At 48.1% G+C, this 22,283-nt stretch overlaps 1 protein-coding gene across 1 annotated transcript in view; it reads right to left on the minus strand.

Moving 5' to 3' along the window:
- The window catches only part of CASS4 (Cas scaffold protein family member 4), a 38,166-nt gene extending 15,883 nt beyond the window's left edge, over positions 1-22,283 (minus strand). Inside the window, exon 1 of the mRNA XM_011280758.4 lies at positions 20,319-22,283. Coding sequence (XP_011279060.3) covers positions 20,319-20,354 — 36 coding nt within the window. The 5' untranslated portion in view covers positions 20,355-22,283. The remainder of the gene's footprint in view (positions 1-20,318) is intronic.

The following is a 22,283-nucleotide window of genomic DNA, read 5'->3' on the forward strand; positions in this document are numbered from 1 at the left end:
CAGCCAGGATCAAAAGCCAGTCTCCCTAATTCTCAGAACTCATGCTCTTTCTGTTCGCCCCCTGACCCTCGAAGGAAAATCACCTCGTAGCAATGGCAGCAATGGGTAAGCAAACCTCCTTCTTATTTGAACTTTCTGCCGAATTAAATGAAGGCGACTTGTTTCTGTGGGGCTTAATGGAGTCACCTGTTGCTATATTAGTGCACATTTAACACAGAGAAATTGGGAAATACAGAGAAGAAAAAAAGAAATCTGTGAAAATTACCCATAATCTCGCCACTCAGAGGTAACTTTTCATACCATTTTAAGTATTTATCCTTCCAGGTGCTTTTTTCTTTCTTCAATTAAATTTAGTTAATTATACTTTTGATGCTTATTAGCTCCTAGTACATGCAATTTACAAGTAAAACAAAGCAAAAATGACCAACGATCCCATTATGTTTGTGAAGAAGTGTGGCCTTTTTTTTTTTTTTTGCATAAAGTTTTTCTGTTACAAAAATGGAATTGGATGTCCAACTGCTAAAAAGCATCACCTTAAACACACAGTCAGGTCAGTATGGATTTAGAGAAACACTGTGACATGTGTATGTATCTGAGAAGCAGTAAGTAGAATGCAGACAAATAGGCACTGAGAAGTCCCACGTGAAACCTCCTGCAATTGAGATCCTAGGGGATTACGAACAATTTTTGTGCATGGAACTTTCTTCTTACTGCAAAGAAATAAAAATCCATTACAGAGGGATATAAAATAGTGATAAGCAAATAGAACGGAATGGAAATGGCTGCCACAGATAACCACTGTCACTTCTTTGGTTCATGACCTGACATCTTGTGCACATTTGTTCATATATATGCACCTAGAGTCAGCCGTATTTCCTTTAATTAATTAATTTAGAAAGCACATGACAGAGGGGCAGAGAGAGAAGGGGGGGGAGAGAGAGAGAGAGAGAGAGAGAGAGAGAGAGAGAGAATCTCAGGTAGGCTCCATATCCAGCCTGGAGTCCAATGTGGGGGGCTTGATCCCACAATTGTGAGATCATAACCTGAGCCAGAATCAAGAGTCGGATGCTCAATTGACTGAGTTCTCCAGGCATTGCATGTCAGTTGAATTAAAAAAAATTTTTTAGGGGCACCTGGGTGGCTCAGTTGGTTGACGGTCCGACTTCGGCTCAGGTCATGATCTCACGGTCTGTGAGTTCGAGCCCCGTGTTGAGCCTCTCTCTCTGCCCCTCCCCTGCTCATGCTCTGTCTCTCTCTCTCTTTCTCTCTCTCTGTCAAAAATAAACATTAAAAAATTTTTTTTAATTTTTTTAATGTTTATTTTTGACAGATAGAGACAGAACAGGGGAAGGTCAGAGAGAGAGGGAGACACAGAATCCGAAGCAGGCTCCGGGCTCTGAGCTGTCAGCACAGAGCCCGATGCGGGGCTCGAACCCACATACTGTGAGATCATGACCTGAGCTGAAGCTGGACGCTCAACTGACTGAGCCACCCAGGCGCCCCTGTTCAGTATCCTTCTAAATAGCAGTCCTGCTTTCCCTTGTAAGGACGAATCATGCCGTCCCGTCAGGTTCTGGGACATTTTAGCTAATTCCAGTTTTTAGCTATGACAACGCTAAGATGATCATCTTCGTAGCTAAATATCTGCAACCCTCCTTATTTATTTCCCCAGAGAAATTTCTAGATGGGAAGTTGGCAGGGCAGTCATTGGGGCTCCTCCTTCCCTCACTGCCCTCAGGCATGGCTGACCCATTTATACTCCCCCCACCCCCCCACCCCCGGGTGTGAGACTGCCCATTTCCTCAAACCCCATGACCTGCGCATGAGCTCTTTGTTGGTTGCTGCGTTTGTTTTAAAATCTTTGTCATGGAAACTTGAAATGTTTTTGTAACACATTCTTGGAAATGCCCAGACTACTGAAAACTAGAGAACTGGCTACAGCCTTCCTGCCCCTGTGAGTGGATAACTTGGGAAGGGGTCACCTCCCTGCTACACTCCACCATTAACTCGTTTCCTTTAAAATTTATTTTTCAAAGATTTATTGTCTTTGAGAGAGAGAGAGAGAGAGAGCACAAGCAGGGAAGGGGTAGAAAGAGAGGGGGACAGAAGATCTGAAGCGGGTTCTACACTGACAGCAGAGAGCCCAGCGAGGGGCTCAAACTCAGGAACTGTGAGATCATGACCTGCGCCGAGGCGGGACGCTCAACCAACTGAGCCTACCCAGGTGCTCCAACTTATTTTTTTAATTAAAAAAATCTTGTAAATGTTTACTTATTTTTGAGAGAGAGACAGAGTGCGAGCGGGCGAGGGGCAGAGAGAGAGGGAGACACAGAATCCGAAGCGGGCTCCAGGCTCCGAGCCATCAGTACAGAGCCTGACGCAGGGCTGGAACTCACAAACCACGAGATCATGCCCTGAGCCGAAGTCAGATGCTTAACAGACTGAGCCACCCAGGCGCCCCTCCAACTCATTTTTAAAGGAGGGAACATGGTTCTGCAGCGTTACGGGCCTGTGTGTTGTGAAGGGCATCCCTGCCCGTGGGCGTCTCCTCTCCCATCCGTGTGAACCGAAACGCTCACCTGAGAGGGATGGTGCAAATCCCACCGGTTGGAGGCAGAGTGAGTTTACAGGGTGACACTGAAAAGCAGAGAGCCCAGTTAGGGCTAATAAACACCGCTTGCCTTCTGGGGGTGAGACCCATGCAGTGTCCCCTTAGCCGGTCACTTATTCCTTCCCAAGCGCAGCCAACCTTGGCTCAATGTTCACGAGGTACAGCACCATTCCCCATGCTTGAGTTCGGGGATACCAGTTTTGGTCATGGGATGGTCCGCTCTGTGAGCCTCCTGGGGCTCCCCTGTAGCCCCAACTCTGCCCAAACCCTCAGGGCCCTACGCAATTCCACTCTCGCCTACATTTCCAAGGCTCAGGGTATCAGTTCCTCATCGCCCCACATACCCCACCCTTCATGGGGCCTGAGTCCTTCACACAGGCTACACCCTCCACCCCAAATAGTCAGCAGCTTTGTGCCCAGTGAGACCCGCTCATCTTTCTAGACGCATCTTAGACGTCTCTTCCTCGCCGAAGGATTTCTTCACGCTCAGACTCTCCCAGACCCACCTAGTTCTCTCCATTTTTTTTTTGCTCAATGCGTTTCCAGGTCCGTACTGACAACCTTCACATGTAATTCATTAAGTCGGTGATCATCTATTTGGCGTCTGTGTCCGGGCACAGGCTCCAAGAGAGCGCACCTCCCTGGCTCTCACCGCATCCCCGGCTTCTGGCCCATGGTAGGTGCTCATCGTCTACTTGTTGAGTTAGTGGGTAGATGAGGACGAGTAGTGTAATGTGCCTGTGTTCAAGTCTTCGGGAGATAGAGAGACAGCACCAAGATGAGAGTCCCTGTTTCTGTCTAGAGTAGGGTCAAAAAGGATGCTCTCCGTGACTCTCTGCCCAGCCCCTCAGGCGGCTTTCGGTGAAAACGACCACTGAGAGGTCCAGAAAATGGGCCGCAGGACCTAGCTAATCTGCACATTCAATTCCTGTCCCGCAAATGTGTTCTAAGCGCATTTCCAGTGAATGTGGGTGCTCAGCTCGGAGAAGCTGGCAGAGATGAAGCATTTAGAGGGAACACAGTTTTAGAGCCTCATAAAGAGGATGGATTAAAGGCCAGGACTGAGTGAAGCTCCGTGCTACTTTGTAGATTTTTTTCCTAAAGAGGCGAATCATCTCTGTATGGCAAGAAAAGATCTTGAAAGTTTGCGGTGTAACACTTTGTCAGACTTTCACCGGATTTAGAAGGAGCCCTGCAATCCCTTCTTAGTATTCCTTTATTTTTTAAAAAGTGTTTGTTTTTGAAAGAGAGAGAGAGAGCGCGCGTGCCGGGGAGGGGCAAAGAGAGAGGGCGACAGAGGACCCGGAGCGGGCTCCGCAGGGACAGCAGAGACCCTGACGCGGGGCTCGAACTCACGAACCGTGAGATCACGACCGGAGCCGAGACTGGACACTCAACCGAGCCACCCAGGCAGGCACCCCTTAATATTCCTTTATTAAATTGCCTACAAATACCTAGATTCTCAAATGCTCTTTGACCTAGTTTTCACATTCTAGTGGTTCTCTCATTCATTAATCCGTTTAATGAAACCTTTGACAGGAGTTCGTTTTATGTTTTCATGAGGGTCATGATTTTACCTTTCTGAAAATTATACTTCAACTGTCCACACTGGCAAGAAAAACAACAACAGCAACAACACAGTCTCTAACCCATCATCACAATCTCATGAAACCCGCCTGATGCGTCCGGAAAAGAGAAAGCTGGTCGTCTGAGACGTGCTCGCGTCTGTCTGGAAAGAAGATGGTGTGTATGTCCAGACGGAGCAGTTGCTGCGTTTGGGCAGCTGCTGGGGAGTGTCCCGACTGGCATCAGCGTGGTTGATGCACTTGCCTATTGTGAAAGGCAGTGGATGATCTTCCAGAGCACAGGGGGCTTGTATGATCACCCACCCACGGGCACCCACGGCGGTCCACGATGGACAGCCCCGGTCTAATTCCGGAGACAAGGTTTACTTCATGCTTCCAGCCTGCCGTCTGCAAACGCGCGTACCTTACGGGATGTAACCTCCCAGGATGCCCTTCTGCGCGAGGTTTCGTTACAATTGGCAGGGATGTCTCTGGACACCTCATGCAATCCACTGATGTCTCAGAGTTTGAATAACAAAGCGTATCAAAGTTTCTGTTCCAAAGGAAGGATTAAACACCAGAGAGGAACCTTGGGGGGTCTTTCTTCACCTAGAAAACAGTAGACTATATCGGGGCGCCTGGGAGGCTCAGTCGGTTAAGTGTCTGACTTTAGCTCAGATCATGACCTCAAGGTTCCCAAGTTCAAGCTCCGCATCGGGCTCTGTGCTGACGGTGGGGAGCTGGCTTTGGATCCTCCGCTCCCCTCTCTTTCTGCACCCCCCACCCCGCTTGTGGGTTCTCTCTCTCTCTCAAAAATAAATGTTTTTTAAAAAGAAAACCGTGCACTATATTGAATGGGGCCTTATTCTGTGTTGGGGGAACTGCAGTCATATCACTGAAATCTTAGAAGCCTCAGAGGTGGCGAGGCTCAGGGAGGTGAAATGACTCGTCTAAGGTCACTTAGCCTCTAACTGCTCTCCTCACATCTATTACTGCGCATTCCCCTTACAATCCATTCTCCAGACATTTATACGCATAAATATTTACATACACCAATCAGATCATGTTGGTTTCCGGTTTCAAAACCTCCAATTGCTTAGACATACACTTGGAACAAAACCTACACTCTCTGCCTGATCGCCCCCCTAGCCCCCCTCTCCATCCATTAATTTTCCTTCGGCCACGTTGGTTTCTTACTTCTCCCAGATGCGCTAAGCTTACGTCCACCTCAGGACCTTTGCCCTTGCTATGCCTCCTGCCCAGAACACTCTTCCGCCAGATCTTTGCATGGCTGGCTCCTCCTTCAGGCCTCCGCTCAAAAGTCACCTCCTGCCGAGGCATCCCTGCCCACCCATGGAAGGCTAGCCTCCTTCTCTGCACCCACGCACGACTGAGACGCTGATGTTGCAGGCGCTCTGAAGAAGGAATCCAGACAGGGCAAGCCGGACTTTGTTCGGGCAGGCTGGCAGTGGGGGGAGAGGAAGAAATAGCAACAAACACTTGTCCCACACCTGTGTTCCTGGTGCCGTGCCAAGCTCTTTACGGACAAGGCATGGAAACAACCGTCAGCTCAGCGAAGGCAACCTAACAACCAACGCGATCATCTCTGGGGCCACTCACAGGGTGTTTTTTAAATAGGGTGTGAATTTGGAAACGTTTGCGTAGATATTTAAGACATGAAGGAGGACATATGTTTATATTTTTGTTCCCCGTGGGCACGCTGGGAGTCGGATCCTGCGAGCCGTGGAAGAAACGGTGCTAACTAGTCTCCAAAAGGGGTATTTCCGTCAAATGCCCTTCTTCGTGCGGCAGCTGGAAGAGGGGCAAGGAAAATGAATGTGCACTTGGAAGAAAGAAACAAAAAGGCAGAGAATACGATTCCCTTTCTGGGAGACCTTCCCACAGCTGCCAGATGCAATGCGTTAATCTATGTTGAATCGTCAATGAGCTGGGACAGTAGTTAGCTACAACTGGAGAAATCTGGGATGTTGTTCGTTCAGGCATTCGTGCATTTGTTCGCGAAGATTGTGTTAAGCATTTACTATACGCCCAGGGCTCTGCTGGACACAGAGCAGAGCCTGATCTTACACCAACGCACGTTGCAGCAGAGGAGATCAACTCCCATCCGATTTTCCCAGAAATCAATACAGGGTTTCTACTTCTCTTAAGGGCAATGATGGAAAATACAGGAAGTGGTGAGAAATATTATTGGGGTAGGGAGAAAGGGGGGCGTGCTCTGGGGGTGGGTAGGAGTTAGATCTCGACGGGGGGGGGGGGACGATCATCGAGGCAGGGGAAGAGAAATGTGTGAGGGCTGGAGTGACGGAGTGTGTGTGTGTGTGTGTGTGTGTGTGTGTGTGTGTGTGGTGGGTCGGAGGAACTGAAAGATGAACTGGCTGGAGAGAAGTAAACAAGGGATGTGGGGCTTGATTCCCTATTGGCTGCTGCCTATATATCTGCTTGCTGGGTGAAAGGGATTGGTGGGGGGCTACGGGGAGGCCAAAGAGCCTCATGGAAGCCAGTCACCCAGTCTGGGTGGGAGATGGGGGGCAGGCTGGATTTAGGATAGCGGTAGGGAGGAGGTAGTGAAGGATGGCAGGCGGTCTTTGAGGCGAGTCTTGAAAACAGGGCAGGATCACAAGTGCCGGAGAAGGGAGGAGGGACGCAGAATGGGCCGGGGAAAATAAGAAGCAGATGGAGACAGTTGGTGCTCGTACTTTCTGTCTTCTGCAGAGGCATAGAGAGGCAGCAGCAGCAGCAACCAGTCTAAGCGGAACCGGTTGAGATGAGCCTACAGAGATGCCACCTGCTGAAGCTTCATTTCTACGCTTCTTCACCGTTCATCACTCTCTGGACCAGGAAGGCGGACCCAGCTTGAGACCCTGCAAGAGCCCGGCTTGCCTTTCTGCTCTGCTCTCCATTTTTATTTTCTTTAGTTCGCTTGGAAGAGCGAAGCGGCAGAAACTCGGAGCGCTAGGGCAGGACGGGGGACCCTGGGAGATGCTGTCTTCGGGTTTACCTCATTTCAGAGCGGCGTGTGCCTGAGACCGGGAGAGATCACATGACCTGCCTCAGGTCACCCAGCAGCCCGCGGTGGCAGAGGGGAGTCAAACTCAAGTGTGCCTGACTCCTGAGCCCGAATGGCCTCTCCAAATCCAAGTCAACCTCTTGCTCTGATCCGCTAAAGTCTACATGCATGTACTTTCAGAAGAAGATGCTTGAAAGACATCCCTAGGCTGCAGCAGGCTCGCATGATCGCAGGAGTGGGTGTGAGTGAGGCAGGCCGAGTGCTGGAGACTGGCACGCTCACACAGATTTTAGAATATAAATTCTTGGGCCACATGACACGCTCTGGGGCTGAGTCCAGCCCGCTGCTGGGGTCTTAGAGGCCCCACACTGTTTTCCTTTGCAAAGCCAAAGTTAATGGGCAGGAGGCTAGAGCATTTTGACTCAGCGCAGGGCTCCTCTTAACAGGTGATCTGCCCTGAATCACCCCTGCCCCCCACCCTGCCCGGTTATGTTATAGCCAAGACTAACAGCCACCTGCTCGCAACTTGAGACTCTGTCTCTCTGTCCTTTCCTGCTTGCCTCCTCCTCCCCACCCCCCTCACAAGGGTCAGATCAGCATCACAGCTGATACAAGCGCTATCCCCACCCTCTGGACTCCTGTATTCCTAAAATTAAAAAGTTCACAGCCGGGGGATACAAGAGACCCCGAGATGGTTTCTTTCAAAGTAGCCGGCATATCATCATTCCCTTGGGAACATAAATCGTACCACAAGGTCACCAGCTCACAGCAGGAAGCAATAAATAAGTGAGTGCCCCACACAACGATAGAGACGGTACATGAGGCAGGAACCCTGAGCAGCGAGTGACGGACCCCTGCTCTTACAATGTCATAGAACCTCATTGCTCGTAAGATGGGCACCTGTCTTCTACTAAAATCCTTCTTTGAAAAATGTCCACATTTAGCATTTTAGCTTCTGTCTCATAGGTTCTATGACTTGTTTCCAAGAATTCTTTAGGAGAAGGTGGCAGAATTGTTCCTACTTCCCCTCTGAGGATCCGGAGAGCATAGTAACACATAAACCACAATCTCTTTAAAAAAGCATACAGTGTATATATTTCAAAGCTTTTGACATATGGAAAGTATGAATCCCTGAAGTTCACAAAGGCTTTCCCTGGATGTGGGAGCTTTGACTTTCACATCAGTGAAAGTTTCTCTTGTATATCTTTACAGCGCAGCTGAGCCCAGACTCGGAAACTCAGACGTAGACCCAGAGCAGAGCAAAGCGCTTTGATCCTTGTTAGAGACAACCGTCTCTCCTTGGATGAAACGGAAGTGTTTCACACTATGTAACTACACAGACAGGCTGGGAGAGATCAAAGCAGAGAGAACCGGGGCTGTGGGTTGGTTTGTGCCTGTTTATTTTCCATCATTTTTAAAAGCGCTTATGTTAAAAAAAAAAAAAAGTTTCCAAGAGCGTAAGCAAAATCCCCTTACCACCTCCATTTTCCCACCCACACCCTCCAAAAAGGGAAGAAGGACAATCCTGAGGAAGAAACAAAGTATCTTCATGATACTCCTGTGAGAGGTGTTGATGGGCGACAGCATTCTGTGAGGTAACCTCTGGAAAGAGGACAGAGGGTAGGACAGGCTCGTAAGAAGTTACAGCAGAGATGGTCTGGAAAGGATTCCCAGTTTGCAAACCCTACACAACAATGCAGCCTTCTTCTTACACATGGCGTGTCAGCCAATAGTAATTTCCTGTAATTGATCAAAGAAAAAAATCCCCTTCAATCTTCTTCTTCTTTTTTAATGTTTATTTATTTTCGAAGGAGACAGAGTGCGAGCAGGGGAGAGGCAGAGAGAGAGGAAGACACAGAATCCTAAACAGACTCCAGGTTCTGGGCTGTCAGCACAGAGCCCGACCCGGGGCCTGAACTTGAGGACCGTGAGATCATGACCTGGGTCCAAGTCGGATGCTTAACTGCTAAACCGCCCGAGCCACCCAGGCGCCCCCTCCCCTTTCATCTTCTGGACGCATATTGAGTCAGGCATCTTGTTATTGTCATAGTTTACGACTTAGCCAATGGCTCATAGATGGGGTAGCCGACACTTTTTCAACACCTGCGCCAGGCGCTGCAATAAGTAATTAGCTTTGATGATCTCCCTTGATATTCACCGTCCCATGAAGCAGTTACCGCGATTAGTGTTGGAGAGATGGGAAAACTAAGGCACAGAGAGGGTGATTGAGTAGCGTAAGGTTGCTCAGAGGGCAAGGAACAGAACCAAGAATGGAACACAGGCAGTTTTGACCCTGGAGTCTGCCCTTTTGGCCCACAAATCGCAGAGCTTGGTACCGACTCCACCAGTTGGCATGTGCATTTTCACAGAGCAGCGAATGACAGAGTGTGCCCCGGGGAGAGGAATGGTAAGCTGATAACTACATTTTAACTCAGTTGTGTAAGTTGTGTGGCCATTTATCAGAATTAGATCCTGCCCTAAGAATTCAGAAAATAGCCTAGGGGCACCTGGGTGGCTCAGTCGGTTAAGCGTTCGACTCTTGATTTCCGCTCAGGTCATGATCTCACGGTTCGTGGGATCGAGCCCCACGTCAGGCTCCATGCTGACAGCAGGGAGCCTGCTTGGGATTCTCTTTCTCCCTTTCTCTCTCTCTCTGCCCGTCCCCTGCTCACCCTCCGTCTCTCAAGATAAATAAATAAACTTAAAAAAAATTTAGGAAATAGCTTGACTGTCATTACTGGTACATAATGATACACTTTTATAATGGAATACTCTACAGCTATTAAAAATAATGAGGTAGAGTGTATGTGAGTTGAAATGGAACAATCTCCAAAATGCAGTATTAATTTAATCAGGATGACCAACTGTGCATACGGTATGTCCCCATTTATGCTGTTGTGAGGATAGCATCTTTCTGGAAGATGACATAAGTTGTTGGTTGGGGCTTTCCCTCTGGCCGGAGGAACCAGAGCCCAGGAAATTATAGAGGTTTGGGATTAAAGGAAAACATGCTTGCAACCCACGCCCCTCGGTACAGTTAGAATTTTGTAAACCAAGAGCCTGCTTGGGATTCTCTCTCCCCCCTGCCCTCTCTCTCTGCCCCTCCCCTGCTTGTGCTCTCTCTCTCCCCCTCTCAAAATAAATAAATGAACTTAAAAAAAAAAAAAAAGAATCCATCTTTGAAACAATTGTCCAAGAAAGAGGCTGTTGCCTTAACTTTTGTCTTCCCTCATGGATTTCAATAGCTTTCCACAGCAACGTTTACGTTTCCAAGTACAGTTCTGCCAGGTTTAGGGAACTAAGAGTCACGGAAGATAGCAAAATGGTGCATTTCGTAATCAGAACTTGCCCTGAGATTTGCAACGGCGCCCAGTTAATAATATCCTTCCACTTGTCATGCCTAATGTAGTGAGAGAATTCATTTGTGGTATCGTAGAGCCCGAGACAGCTCTGGTTCAGTCATCTGCATTCCGGTCTCGGAAACATTCGGGCTTTTTTTGTTTGCTTGTTTTTTTAATGAAGTGACAGCTGAGTGATTTCTTGCATCATCCTGCGACATAAGGAACGGTTGATTCTCTTGGAGCTGGTTTTTAAAGACTTAGCCAAGTGGGTAAAGGAGAGAAGGCTGAGGAGAAGCTGCTGTTGTCTGCCGGGGAGGCCAGGGAAATCAGCGAGCTTCGGCCCCAGCAACCCCTCTGTACAAGCGGACAAGTTCTCGAATGAAGAGGTTCCAGGATGTGGAGAAAGGGATCCGAGGTCATTTAACTGAACGCGAGATACCGAAACGCGCTTCTCCCCCCCCCCCCCATTACCTTTATATTTAGAGGAACACGGAAGCTTAAAAAAATTAACCGAGCAGAATACAGCTTTTTAAACAAAATGTAAATTCTCTCTTTCTGGTTTCAAAACACGGGACACAGAGCACCTTTCAGTTACTCCCACCGGTGCGACAGCTATCGGAGGACCGTCCTTCCGGGCTTCCCTAACTTGGGGGGAACATTTGAAATAACACGTCACGGCCCCCTTCGCATGGTTAGAGTTGCAAAGAAATGGAGGCCAGCAGAGAGAAACTCAGATACTCACATTCACTCTCATCTTGATCCTTTAAGGAGATTGTGTTTAAAGGTGACCATTCCGTGTCCTGGAAAACACCGGCAGAAGCCGCTTGGGAAGGGAGGGTCTTCTGTAGCAGTTTGTGCCGGAGTGCTGACAGGTGTGGGTCTAAGACACTTGGGCGTGAATAGTGCTCTTTTCACAGCTGTTCCTGCGAGCAGATCTGGGCTGGACCCGACAGCCCTGGGTGCGGATGGGGCCGGCCACCCAACGCATTCCCTTGATCTGCTCCCTGGTTCCCTCCCATCCTTCTGGGTGCAAATAGCCACGATGGCGGGTGTATCTATAGGCACCGGGGACAAAGAAGGGAATAACCCTGGTGAACTTGGACATGAGAAGATATATGAGCGAAAAAGAAAAAGTTAAAGAATGATTCCTTGTCTTCCTAACGCCCGTGAAAATGGCCCGGCGGCCGGGGATGACGGCGGTGTCTGTGAACAAGCACGAAGGTATAAGCGATGTCTCTGTAGACGCATCGAACTCTGACCCCTCCAGCTTCGAATTCTTCCTGATGGTTCGGATGAAGAAGCCACTCATCACAGGACTTCCGTACATCGCCCAATAATGAGACTTTGAGGAAGCGATTGTGGCCAGAAAAAAATTCCAAAGCCACTCGGTGGAAGTGAAATGTTTTCTTCCCTGATGTCTGAATACCGTGGTTTTCCAATAGGTTTGGGTCTTGGCCAGATCAACGTGTTTGAGTCAACTTCCCCTATTGATGGGAACCTTATTAGAACTCACTGTTAGTGCTTTATTAATTTGACAATTATCATTATTTTTTAAGGTATATTTTACTTTATTTTAGAGAGAGAGAGAGGCATGTGGGCTGAAGAAAGGGGCAGAGGGAGAGAGAGACAGAAAGAGAATCTCAAGCAGGCTGCACACTCAGCTCAGAGCCTGATGTGGGGCTCGATCTCATGACCATGAGATCATGACCTGAGTCAAAATCAAGAGTTGGAGGGTGCCTGGGTGGCTCGGTCAGTTAAGCATCTGGATTTTGATTTCAGCTCGGGTTATGGTCTTGCAGTTTGTGAGATCGAGCCCTGCATTGGAGCCTGCTTGGGATTCTTTTTTTTGTTTTGTATTTAATGTTTATTTTTGAGAGAGAGAGAGAGAGAGATACAGAGTGTGAGCGGGGGAGGAGCAGAGAGAAAGAGGGAGAGACAGAATCCGGAGCAGGCTCCAGGCTCTGAGTTGGCAGCACAGAGCCTGACGCGGGGCTCCAACTCATGGACCGTGAGATTGTGACCTGAGATGAAGTCGGACGCTCAATTTAATTCTCTCCCTATGGATTCTTAATCTCTCCCTATGTCTCTGCCCCTCCTCGGCTCACGCTCTCTCCCCCTCTCTCTCAAAATAAATAAATAAACTTAAAAAAAAAAAAAAAGAGTTGGACACTCAACCGACTGAACCACCCAGGCGCCCAGACGATTCTTTATTAAGCACCTACTGTATGTTTGATAACGTGTGCTGGGGAGAGCGGTGCGCGAGGTTCCCTCGATCCAAGCTCAGGATTGAAATGCTGCAACATTTGATCAACCAAGCCTTGTAGTAATTGAGATCTGGCCCAAGACAGGTGCATGTTGTACCAAACTGCATTCTACAGGTGGTTGTGCCCTGGAGATCCGGCATCTGTATTCCTGGCCGTGTCCCCTCCACCACCTCCAAGCTCGCTCCTGACCAGCCATGTCCCTGACTTATCGTTTACAATACCTAGTTTGGAAAAAGGAGAAGTTGGAAGCAGCTTCTGGGAGTGGTTGAGGCTCAGTCCCAGCTTGTGAGAAGCTCATCGATGGAGGAGAGTGAGAAACTAGGAACTTCTCGGGGCCTCCCTAACCTCACCTGAAAGCGTGGTGGCCGTGCAGCGTTCCCGAGTGGCTGCAACACCTCGCCCCCTGCATTGATTTCTTTCCTTATACTTCTCTCTCACCCCAGGAAGGAGGGCGGGGGCAAGAACATCACAGGTAGGGTCCTTTCCTTCTTAGCTTCCTTTCCTCTCCTCCTCCTTTCTCTCTTTTTTTGGAGGGAAACGAAGAGGAAAGGCAGGGGAGATACAAAAGGTGTTTTGTGCTGTTCGATTGGTCCCCAGCGACTGTACGACCTCGGATGAGGAGGAAGCTTCGTCTAAGGCTGCACTCCTTCGGCCTCGCGCCTGTTCACAGCACGTCATATCCATGGGCCACCAGTATAGATTTTTACTCAAGTCACGTGTTAAATTAAGCCGATTAAAAACAACTCTCTCTAAGCAATATTACCTATAGAATTACGTTCAATGAACTAGTCTTAGTTTTTCTTTTTTAATTTTTGAAAATGTTTCTTTATTTTTGAGTCAGAGAGAGACAGAGCATGAGCAGGGCAGGGGCAGAGGGAGAGAGGGGGAGACAGAATCTGAAGCAGGTTCCAGGCTCTGAGCGGTCAGCACAGAGCCTGATGCGGAGCTTGAACCCACGAACCGTGAGATCCAGACCTGAGCCAAAGTCAGGTGCTTAACCGACTGAGCCACCCAGGCGCCCCTCTTAGTTTTTTCTGATGCACATTAAAATGCATTATCTAGGGGCACCTGGGTGGCTCAGTGGGTTAAGTGTCCCACTCTTGGTTTCAGCTCAGGGCATAATCTCACAGTTCATGAGTTCGAGCCCCTCGTCGGGCTCCTCGCTGACAGCATGGGGCCTGCTTGGGATTCTCTCTCTCTGCCCTCCCCCGCTTGTGCTCACTCTCTCTCTCTCTCTTCCTCTCTCTCAATAAATAAACTTAAGGGGTGCCTGGGTGGCTCAGTCAGTTAAACGGCCGACTTAGGCTCAGGTCACGGTCTCACAGTTCACGGGTTCGAGCCCCACGTCGGGCTCTGTGCTGACAGCTCAGAGACTGGAGCCTGCTTTGGATTCTGTGTCTCCCCCTCTCTCTGCCTCTCCACCACTCCTGCTCTCTCTCTCTCTCTCTCTGTCTCGAAAATAAATACACATTTAAAAAATTTAAAAAAGTTTTTTAATTAAAAAAAAGTCTTAGGAGAGTACGCAGAACGTTAGAGACAGGTGTGTGTAACTGGCCCTTGATCTCACAGTGCTTGTTGATCTCCTCACTCTGGGCAACATTCGCGGAGGAAAAAAGCAACTTCAAGTACTCGCCATCTGTAACTGACTCTCGCGTTCTTTCAACCTCGGAGCGAGTTGAAATTCTGAAGCGGAGGGAACATCCCACAAAGCCCTTTGGGCTTTTCGTTAACCAGAGGGCAAACGTCTCCGAGGGAGGAAGGCCCCTACTGCTTTCTCATCTCATTGCTTGTTTGCCCTTCTCCCCAAATGACAGACTGCCTGTGATGGGCGCGTCACACAAGCTGCTCTTGATTCTCAGGAGAAGCAACACTTTAAAGGAAAAAAAGAACAATTCTGTGTGTTCAGTAATCCATAAGCCGAGCTGCTGTTGCAGGTGCGGGACGTATGGCCTTCTTGCCACTGGCTCTGTCCTCATGGTGTGGACACAGGGTCCCCCAGTCGAATACACAGATGGCTTATGAGCATACATTTGGAAAGGGTTCCTAAACTATTTATTTCCCCTTTTTCACAGCTCATGCTGGGACAGTCGAATATCACTTGTACGGCATATTTTCTACCAGCCCCCCACCTTCCTCCTTTGAAGTTATTTCCTCTCCAAGAACTTGTCATTTCCTCCCTTAGTCATTCTATTTCCAAAATGACCATGTTCTGTTTCTACGGCTGCTTCCCCATTCGATTACCATGTAGGCCACTTTCCTTCGAATAGTCTGGTAAATTCTGGGATCGTGATGGTATTCTGTTTAGTTCTTATTTTTTTTTTTTTTTAGTAGTGAGCTCTATAGCAAATAAAACATTAAGAGAATAAATGTTTTTAAACAGGAGTGATAATATAGTGTTATTATATTCTATTCTATTTTTATATTACATGTTATATTATGTATTCTATTTTCTATTACATTTTTATTAACTGAAATGACAGTTTATTTTATTGAGAAAGGGACCTAGACATTTGTGTTCTTTGTGGCATTTAGAATGGTGCCTGGCGCAAAGTGGGCACTCGATATTTGTTGGATGAATGAAAGGTATATTGTCTCAACAGAAAATGGAAATAGGGTTGGTAGAAAACAAACGTCAGTTTCCAAAAAAAGAAAAAGGTGTGTGTATAGCACATGTAGTTCAATAAAACCATTTACACCTTTATTTACTGTTCTTTCTGTTTACATCTCCTGCCAGTTTCAAATGTCAAAAGTTTCTCTCTCTTTGTTTTTTTTTTTTTTTTTTCTGAAAGGCAGGGCAAGTGATTCTCGTCCGTGTCCATTGAGAACACCAAGGTGGCATCTAAAATGTTAAGAGTTAAATAAGTGTTAAAAAATAAATTAAAAAATAAAAGGGGGGGGGGCGCCTGGGTGGCTCAGTTGGTTGAGCGTCCAACTTTGGCTCAGGTCACAATCTCGCGGTTTGTGAGTTCGAGCCCCACGTCGGGATCTGTGCTGACGGCTCAGAGCCTGGAGCCGGCTTCAGATTCTATCTCTCTCTCTCCCCCTCCCCTGCTCATGCTCTGCCTCTCTCTGTCTCTCAAAGATAAATCAATGTTAAAAAAATTTTTTTTAAATAAATAAATAAAATGGAAAGAGAGGCCACCACCCTGGTCCCCTGATTTATCCCCCTCCTTCTGCTTTTCCCTGCCAACATTCCCTTTGTTGCGTAGCAGCCAGAGTGATCTCTTAAAACATAAACCGGACCATGTCATCTCCTGCTTTAAATAGGCCAGTGGCTTCCTTTGCAGTTAGAATGCACTTCGAAGTTCTTACAGGACTGACAAGGTCCTATGTGAATGGGATCCTGCTTACCCCGTTGATCTCATTTCTGCCCACTCTTTCCCTTGGTCCTTCTGTTCCAACAACACTGGCCTTTCTGTGGATACTGCACGATGCTGAATTCATTCCTGCCACAGGGCCTTTGCATTTGCTGTTTCTTCTGCCCTGAATGCTTCTGTCATCATTCAGGACTCCAGAGAGGCCCTTTCTGTCCATCACCTCTGTCAGATCACCTTGTTTTATTTTTCTTCATGGCAGTCGTCACCATCTGAAATCATGGTGTCCATTTACTCATTTACTAATTTTCTGACTCCACTAAAATATCAGCAATGTGTTGATCATCTGAACCCCAGGGTCCAATAACTGCATGCCGGATGGATGGCTAATCAATGAGCAGTGAATTGTGTTTTCAAGCTGGCCGTGGTGTCTGGGCTCTTTTGTTTTGTGGGGCAGGTGAAGCAATGGAATTGCTGCACAAGGTCAGAGGGAGGCCATGGGTCCTTGCGACCTTGACCTCAGCTGCAAAGGTTTAGATCTAAGGCAACATCTGACCATGGGAGCTGGAAGGGGGCCAGTTCCCGAGAATCTAGGCTGAGTGGCTCGGGTCGGGGCCAGGTAGGGGTTAGGGAGCTTAGAGCCGGGCAGCCTCGGTTCCCAGGGGTGTGACGACTAGGAAGTGCCGTGTCTGACCTTGTGGCAGGGCAGGGCGATGTCACAAGAGCTCCATCTGCACTCTCTGTGACCTCCCATTCACTCACACACACTCCAGGTGTTTATTGGGCACCTACTAAGCGCAGGCACTGCCGTAGCACTGGAGACGCAGCCCTGAATCAGGAAGCCCAGCTCTGTCCCTGGAGGAGCTGACTCTCCGGAGGGCAAGACACATGATGATAAAAGGGACAAACGATTGAGAAAGATGATGTCAGATGTTGATAAATGAAGACGAGGCGGAGAATGAGAAAGACCAGGGAAGGTGTGGGAGGCGATTGGATGGGCGGTCCAGAAAGGCCTTGAGCAAGCGTGTGAGTGAGCGAGTGAGTGAGTGTGGAAGATGCTGGTGGGGAGGACCCACGGGACCCAACCCCCCTACATGAATGTTCCCAGGCAGGGGAAGGGGCGGGCAGTGTGGTGGGGGGCTGTGGGGAGGGGGTCAGGCACGCCTCGTGGCCACGGTAAGTTCTCCACATACATTCCCACTTGCCCTTCTTCCACAAAGACTGAGTTAAAATGTCTTACTTCCCATTCAGAGGTGCTAAAGGCACAAGGAGAACCTGTGATTGCTCCCCACCCACAAACAAGGTCCCGAGGTCCTGAGTGTTCTTGCCCAGAAGCCCTGAAGTAAGTGTAGTCTGCGCCCGTAGGAGACACATCGCCGTTGGGTCTGTCAGAGTCCAAGAATTTTGGTGCCTTTACCTCTAAGTCTTTACCACGACCCTCCTGGAGGGGCTCTACGACCACTACCCCCAGGATTGGGATATAAGGCAGCCAGAGGGTGTTTGCTCTTTAATCGAGGCTGAATATGAACTGTTAAGAATATCTGAGAGTATTTAAATGTGCTTAAAACATAAATATTATTTTGATCAATTCTCTGGACATCCACCCTTTAGTAATGAGGGGAAAGACACTTGTTTGAAAACTCCCTTCAGAAAAGCAAGTGAGCACGCCGTCACGTTTACGAAAGAGAGAAAGTGCAGCTTGTAGAGAAAATACTTTCAGAAAGTAGGTTTAAAATAGAATTTCAGGGTGGCTCACTTGGTTAAGCATCTGACTTCAGCTCAGGTCATGATCTTGAGGTTGGTGAGTTTGAGCCCTGCATCAGGCTCTCTGTCATCAGTGCCGAGACCACCCGGGATCCTCTGTCTCCCTCTCTCTGCCCCTCCCTGACTTGCGCTCGCTCTCTCTCTCTTTCCAAAATTAACATTAAAAAAATAATAAAATAGAACACCATTTCAGAAATTCTCAGAAAGCGAAGGAAAACAAATACCATGCTTATCTGACTCTGCGATTCTCCTTCAGTTCCTGGACATGTACCCCAGTGAGACAAAGGTGCTAATTTCAACGTCACTTCTAATGGTGTGTATTCATCTGCACACATGTGCACACACACATGCATATTCATAAGTCAACACAATTTGTAACAAATGGGACTGCATCGCTAAAGTACATGCAGGCTCCATTTTCATAAATAAGGCACTTTTTGAAACTGCCCAGAATCCCAAACAAAGATTGACATGTAATAAAATCACTCATGCACCCTGTCTTTTAGACTTGACTTTCTTGAATGGAGTTGAACAGGGAATCAATCAGCTACAGTCCAGTAAGTCAACAGATGAGGCGTTAGACGGACCACTTTGCCACACATGAGGACTTCTACGTCTGTTGCAACCGTACTGTGTGAGCCCAGCATTTCTTATCACTAGTATCAGCAAGTTCAGTTTTCAGTTTTCTCTTGGTTTTATAAGACATTAAGGAAAACCTCATGAAAAGCAGACGACTACACAAAGGTGAATGCTCTACCGACATGAAACCATCGGGTGACAAAAAGCAGCAGCCCCACGGGACGGCGTGACAGGGCAATCGCTGGTCACCACCCACTGTCCCCAGGCCACCTTCAAGGTACGAGAGAGAGGTGCTCTGGGTCCCCTTGGCTGAACAGGAAGGTGCTTCAAAGCAAAATGCACCAAAGCAGAGAACCGCTTACGTGCTATGACCCCTGACAGCATTGTGTGACCCTTTGCTCAAAGAGAATTAATGAACAATAATCAAGGAGATCAACTGTGCTACAACAAATGGAACTCTAATACGTATTGTTAATTGTGAAAGGCAAGAAGCTCGACAATGGATCAGTTACTGCTCCCATTTGTATAAAGCCTTTTAAACAGTGTATTATCTCCCGTGGGCGTCGACCGTTCTGTAGGGGTACCCAAGAGTACCGAGGGGGACTCTGCCGAGGTTGCCTGTGGACTAGGAGTTGAAGACCTGAGTTCTCGCCCTCGCGCTTACTGCCTTTATGTGGACTGATTGTTAGAAGGACATTATTAACTCAACATTAAATTTTCTTGTGTGTGATCATATTGGAGTTGTGTAGAAGAACGTCCTTGTTTTTAGGGGACACATGTTGATGTTTTGGGAGGGGGGGTGAAGGGTCATTATGCCTACAATTTGTTTTCAAATGGCTTAGCAACAGCAACAACAAAGTGTGTGTGTGTGTGTGTGTAAATATACACAAATAGATGCAGACAAATGTGACAAAATGCCAGGAATCAGTGAATCTTGGTGAAGGATATACAGGGGTTTACTGAATTACTTCCCCCCCGCCCCGCCAGTTTTCCAATGGTTTAAACATTTTTCAAAGAAAAAAAAAGTGGGCACAAAATTCTAGGGTAGCTTTGATATTTACACACGATCCATACAAGAGAGGCGGTCATGGGTTATTCAGCCATAAATTCCACTAGTGACATACATTAGTATTACTTTAATAATCAATAGCATATATTTAATTCATATAAACAAGCTTCCCATTTAGTAATTGTTTCATTTTCTTTCCCGCACGACTGAAGGTTTAAAAAAGGTCTAGCAAGATAATCCCTGAGCTTTATTTTCTTTGCGTCTGAGCCATTTTTCTTTTTAAGCAGCCATTACAGCGTTCTAGGCAGCGAATCTTTTTTGATTCATGCCACAGACCTGAGCCCCACTCGCACATACCAGTACAAAAATTACCGGGAAATGGCATGCAGAATGCCCCCTGTGGACTCAGCAGGGGAGGCTGAAGCCAGATCTGGACTCTGCTCTTGGGAAGGAGCACAGAATCAACCTGGGAGTGACACTAAGTGTTTGCAGGGTCCAGGGAGAGGGGAGGTCAGGGTGAGCTGAGGCCAAGACCCGCATCTTGCTGGGAAAGCTGTTTGGAAGCTGAGCGGACACAACGGGATGGATTGTGTTCTCAACCCCAGGAACTGGTTTCTGCGAGAAGTAACTCTCATCCATCTCTGAATCCAACTGGTCAGGGGCTTTGGAGCACCCCTCTTTTCCACACTTAGACTTCTAGTAAGCTTCTCCATCTCCAACCTACATGTTACTAGTATTCACCCTTCGACTTCATCAGAAACTTGGAACTAAAGTCAGTCATTGTCCTTAACCATAACTGGTTGTTTGGTGAACTGCCCATCCGAACGGCCCCCCGTCACTCACCCTGGGCGTGCCATCCATGATCTCTGCTCCCTTCATGCTGGTGTGAAACAGCTCCCGTGAGCTCTCCGGCTGATATCTCTGGCTTCAGAGGAGGGATTATGCAATGTCACTGCATGCCTTGGGCTGGTTCTCAGAAACTGAATTCTATGGAGCTATCTGACAACACGGGAAATTGTCACAACGATTCTCCCAGCAGGCAAACTTTCTGCAAAGCGCGATAAGAATAAAATGAAAGGGCTGACGGAGAGGGGCCAGAAATCCAGGCCACACTCACTCTTCGATGCCTGGCATCTCATTTGGTCTATAAGTAGAGAGTGTCACACATTTGCTGTGTGAAACCACAAACGAAGAAAAAAAATACTCTTCTGCTTTGTAGGGTGAAGTTCCTACTTTCAAAGCTCGGTGTAGGAACGCTCTGCATTCTCGTCCCACAAACACTGTGAACAACTCCCACCTGACACACCAAGCTCGTTTTCCTGATGAGAGGCCACTAGGACAAATTTGTGACCATGGTGGCTGTTTCTTTCTTCCTGCTTCCTAAACTTGTCCTGCGAACAGCCGGGAGAAAACAAGTCAAGGGGAATGCCTTAAAGGACCTGGTCCCAGCACATCTCTCCTCGGAGGCACAGTCCTCCGTGCTCTCACCCCATACCCACCCCACCTCCTGGTCTTTGCTCACAAAGCTTCACCGTGAACATCTCCTGGGTGCTGACTCTGTACCAGGGCCGTGCTGAGCACCTCTCAGTACAATTCTATTATCTCTGAAATCTCATCCACCCACCGTCTGAACTTGAAGCCACACCGCTAATTCGTGCAGCTCAACACTGCTTGCTCGGTCTTTCTACTGTCCCTGAATTCCTCCTCAACGTTGAGGGAAGACATATACAGGGAGGCAGACTCCTTGCGGGGCACATTCACGTTGTTACTTCATTTAAACAGACTGGCACCCGTTCTTCCGAGCCTGCCTCAGGTAGCACCTCCGACGGGTGGTGTCTCCCACTGCTACCTTCCTGCAAGTGCTGCGCTCACTGCCTGGTCTGCGTGGCACCCACTGCTGAGCAGTCAGTCCTCACGAGTCTGAGCACCAGGAAGGGTTTACTTGTGGACACGGCCGACTGATTTCTGGCCTAGACAATCCATGTTTTAAATTGGCATCGTTGTTGGAAGTTAACTTCTGGGGCCGAGTAACTGACGCGTTGCAGATGGGAGCAGATCACAGGGAGGGAACAGTGACCCCGCAGAGTGAGGACGAACTGACTTAGCGACAAGTTCAAGGCGGAGATCCCAGGAGGGGAAGGCAGAGACGGGAGGATGGGGAGTAATTTAGGGAAGTCTTCATGGGGAAGGCAAGATGTGAGAGGTGGGGGCAGATCAGGGTAGAGTGTTCCTAGCTGTAACACCATGAATATGCAAAAAAAAAAAAAAAAAAAAAAAGAGAGAGATGGAATTAGCAAGTTCCATTTAAGGAAAGCAAGCAGATTCAGAGGAAAGAGGAATGAGTCATAAGGGCTGAAGTTATGAATGACAGCCTGGACTAGCAGAAGGACTTTATCTTATTATTTGTAGGTAAGACAAAGAAATCGTTAACACAGTACTCTCGCAATGCATATAGCTAGTCGTATTTGTAAGGCAAAGGCTCTACAAAATGGCAGATGATTTCCGTGTGGTTGAATGTGAATCTGGGCATTTTTCTTGGGTGTGCCTCTTCGCCCCTGCTTTCTTCTGGCCCTACCTGCGCCTCTGTGCTGATGGGCACGGGCTGGGCAGCATCTCGAGTAAGGAACATAGAGGCACTACTGAGCTAAGGCTGAGGTTCGTGTCTCCAGGGTGGGAATCTGTTAACCTAAACTTGGTGCTTCCATGTATATTTAGATGTTATTATGTTATGATTCTGTTTCAAAAAGTCCCAGGGGCGCCTGGGTGGCTCAGTCGGTTGAGCGTCCGACTTTGGCTCAGATCACGATC

Source organism: Felis catus, chromosome A3, assembly GCF_018350175.1.
Source record: "Felis catus isolate Fca126 chromosome A3, F.catus_Fca126_mat1.0, whole genome shotgun sequence".
NCBI classification, from domain to species: Eukaryota; Metazoa; Chordata; class Mammalia; order Carnivora; family Felidae; genus Felis; species Felis catus.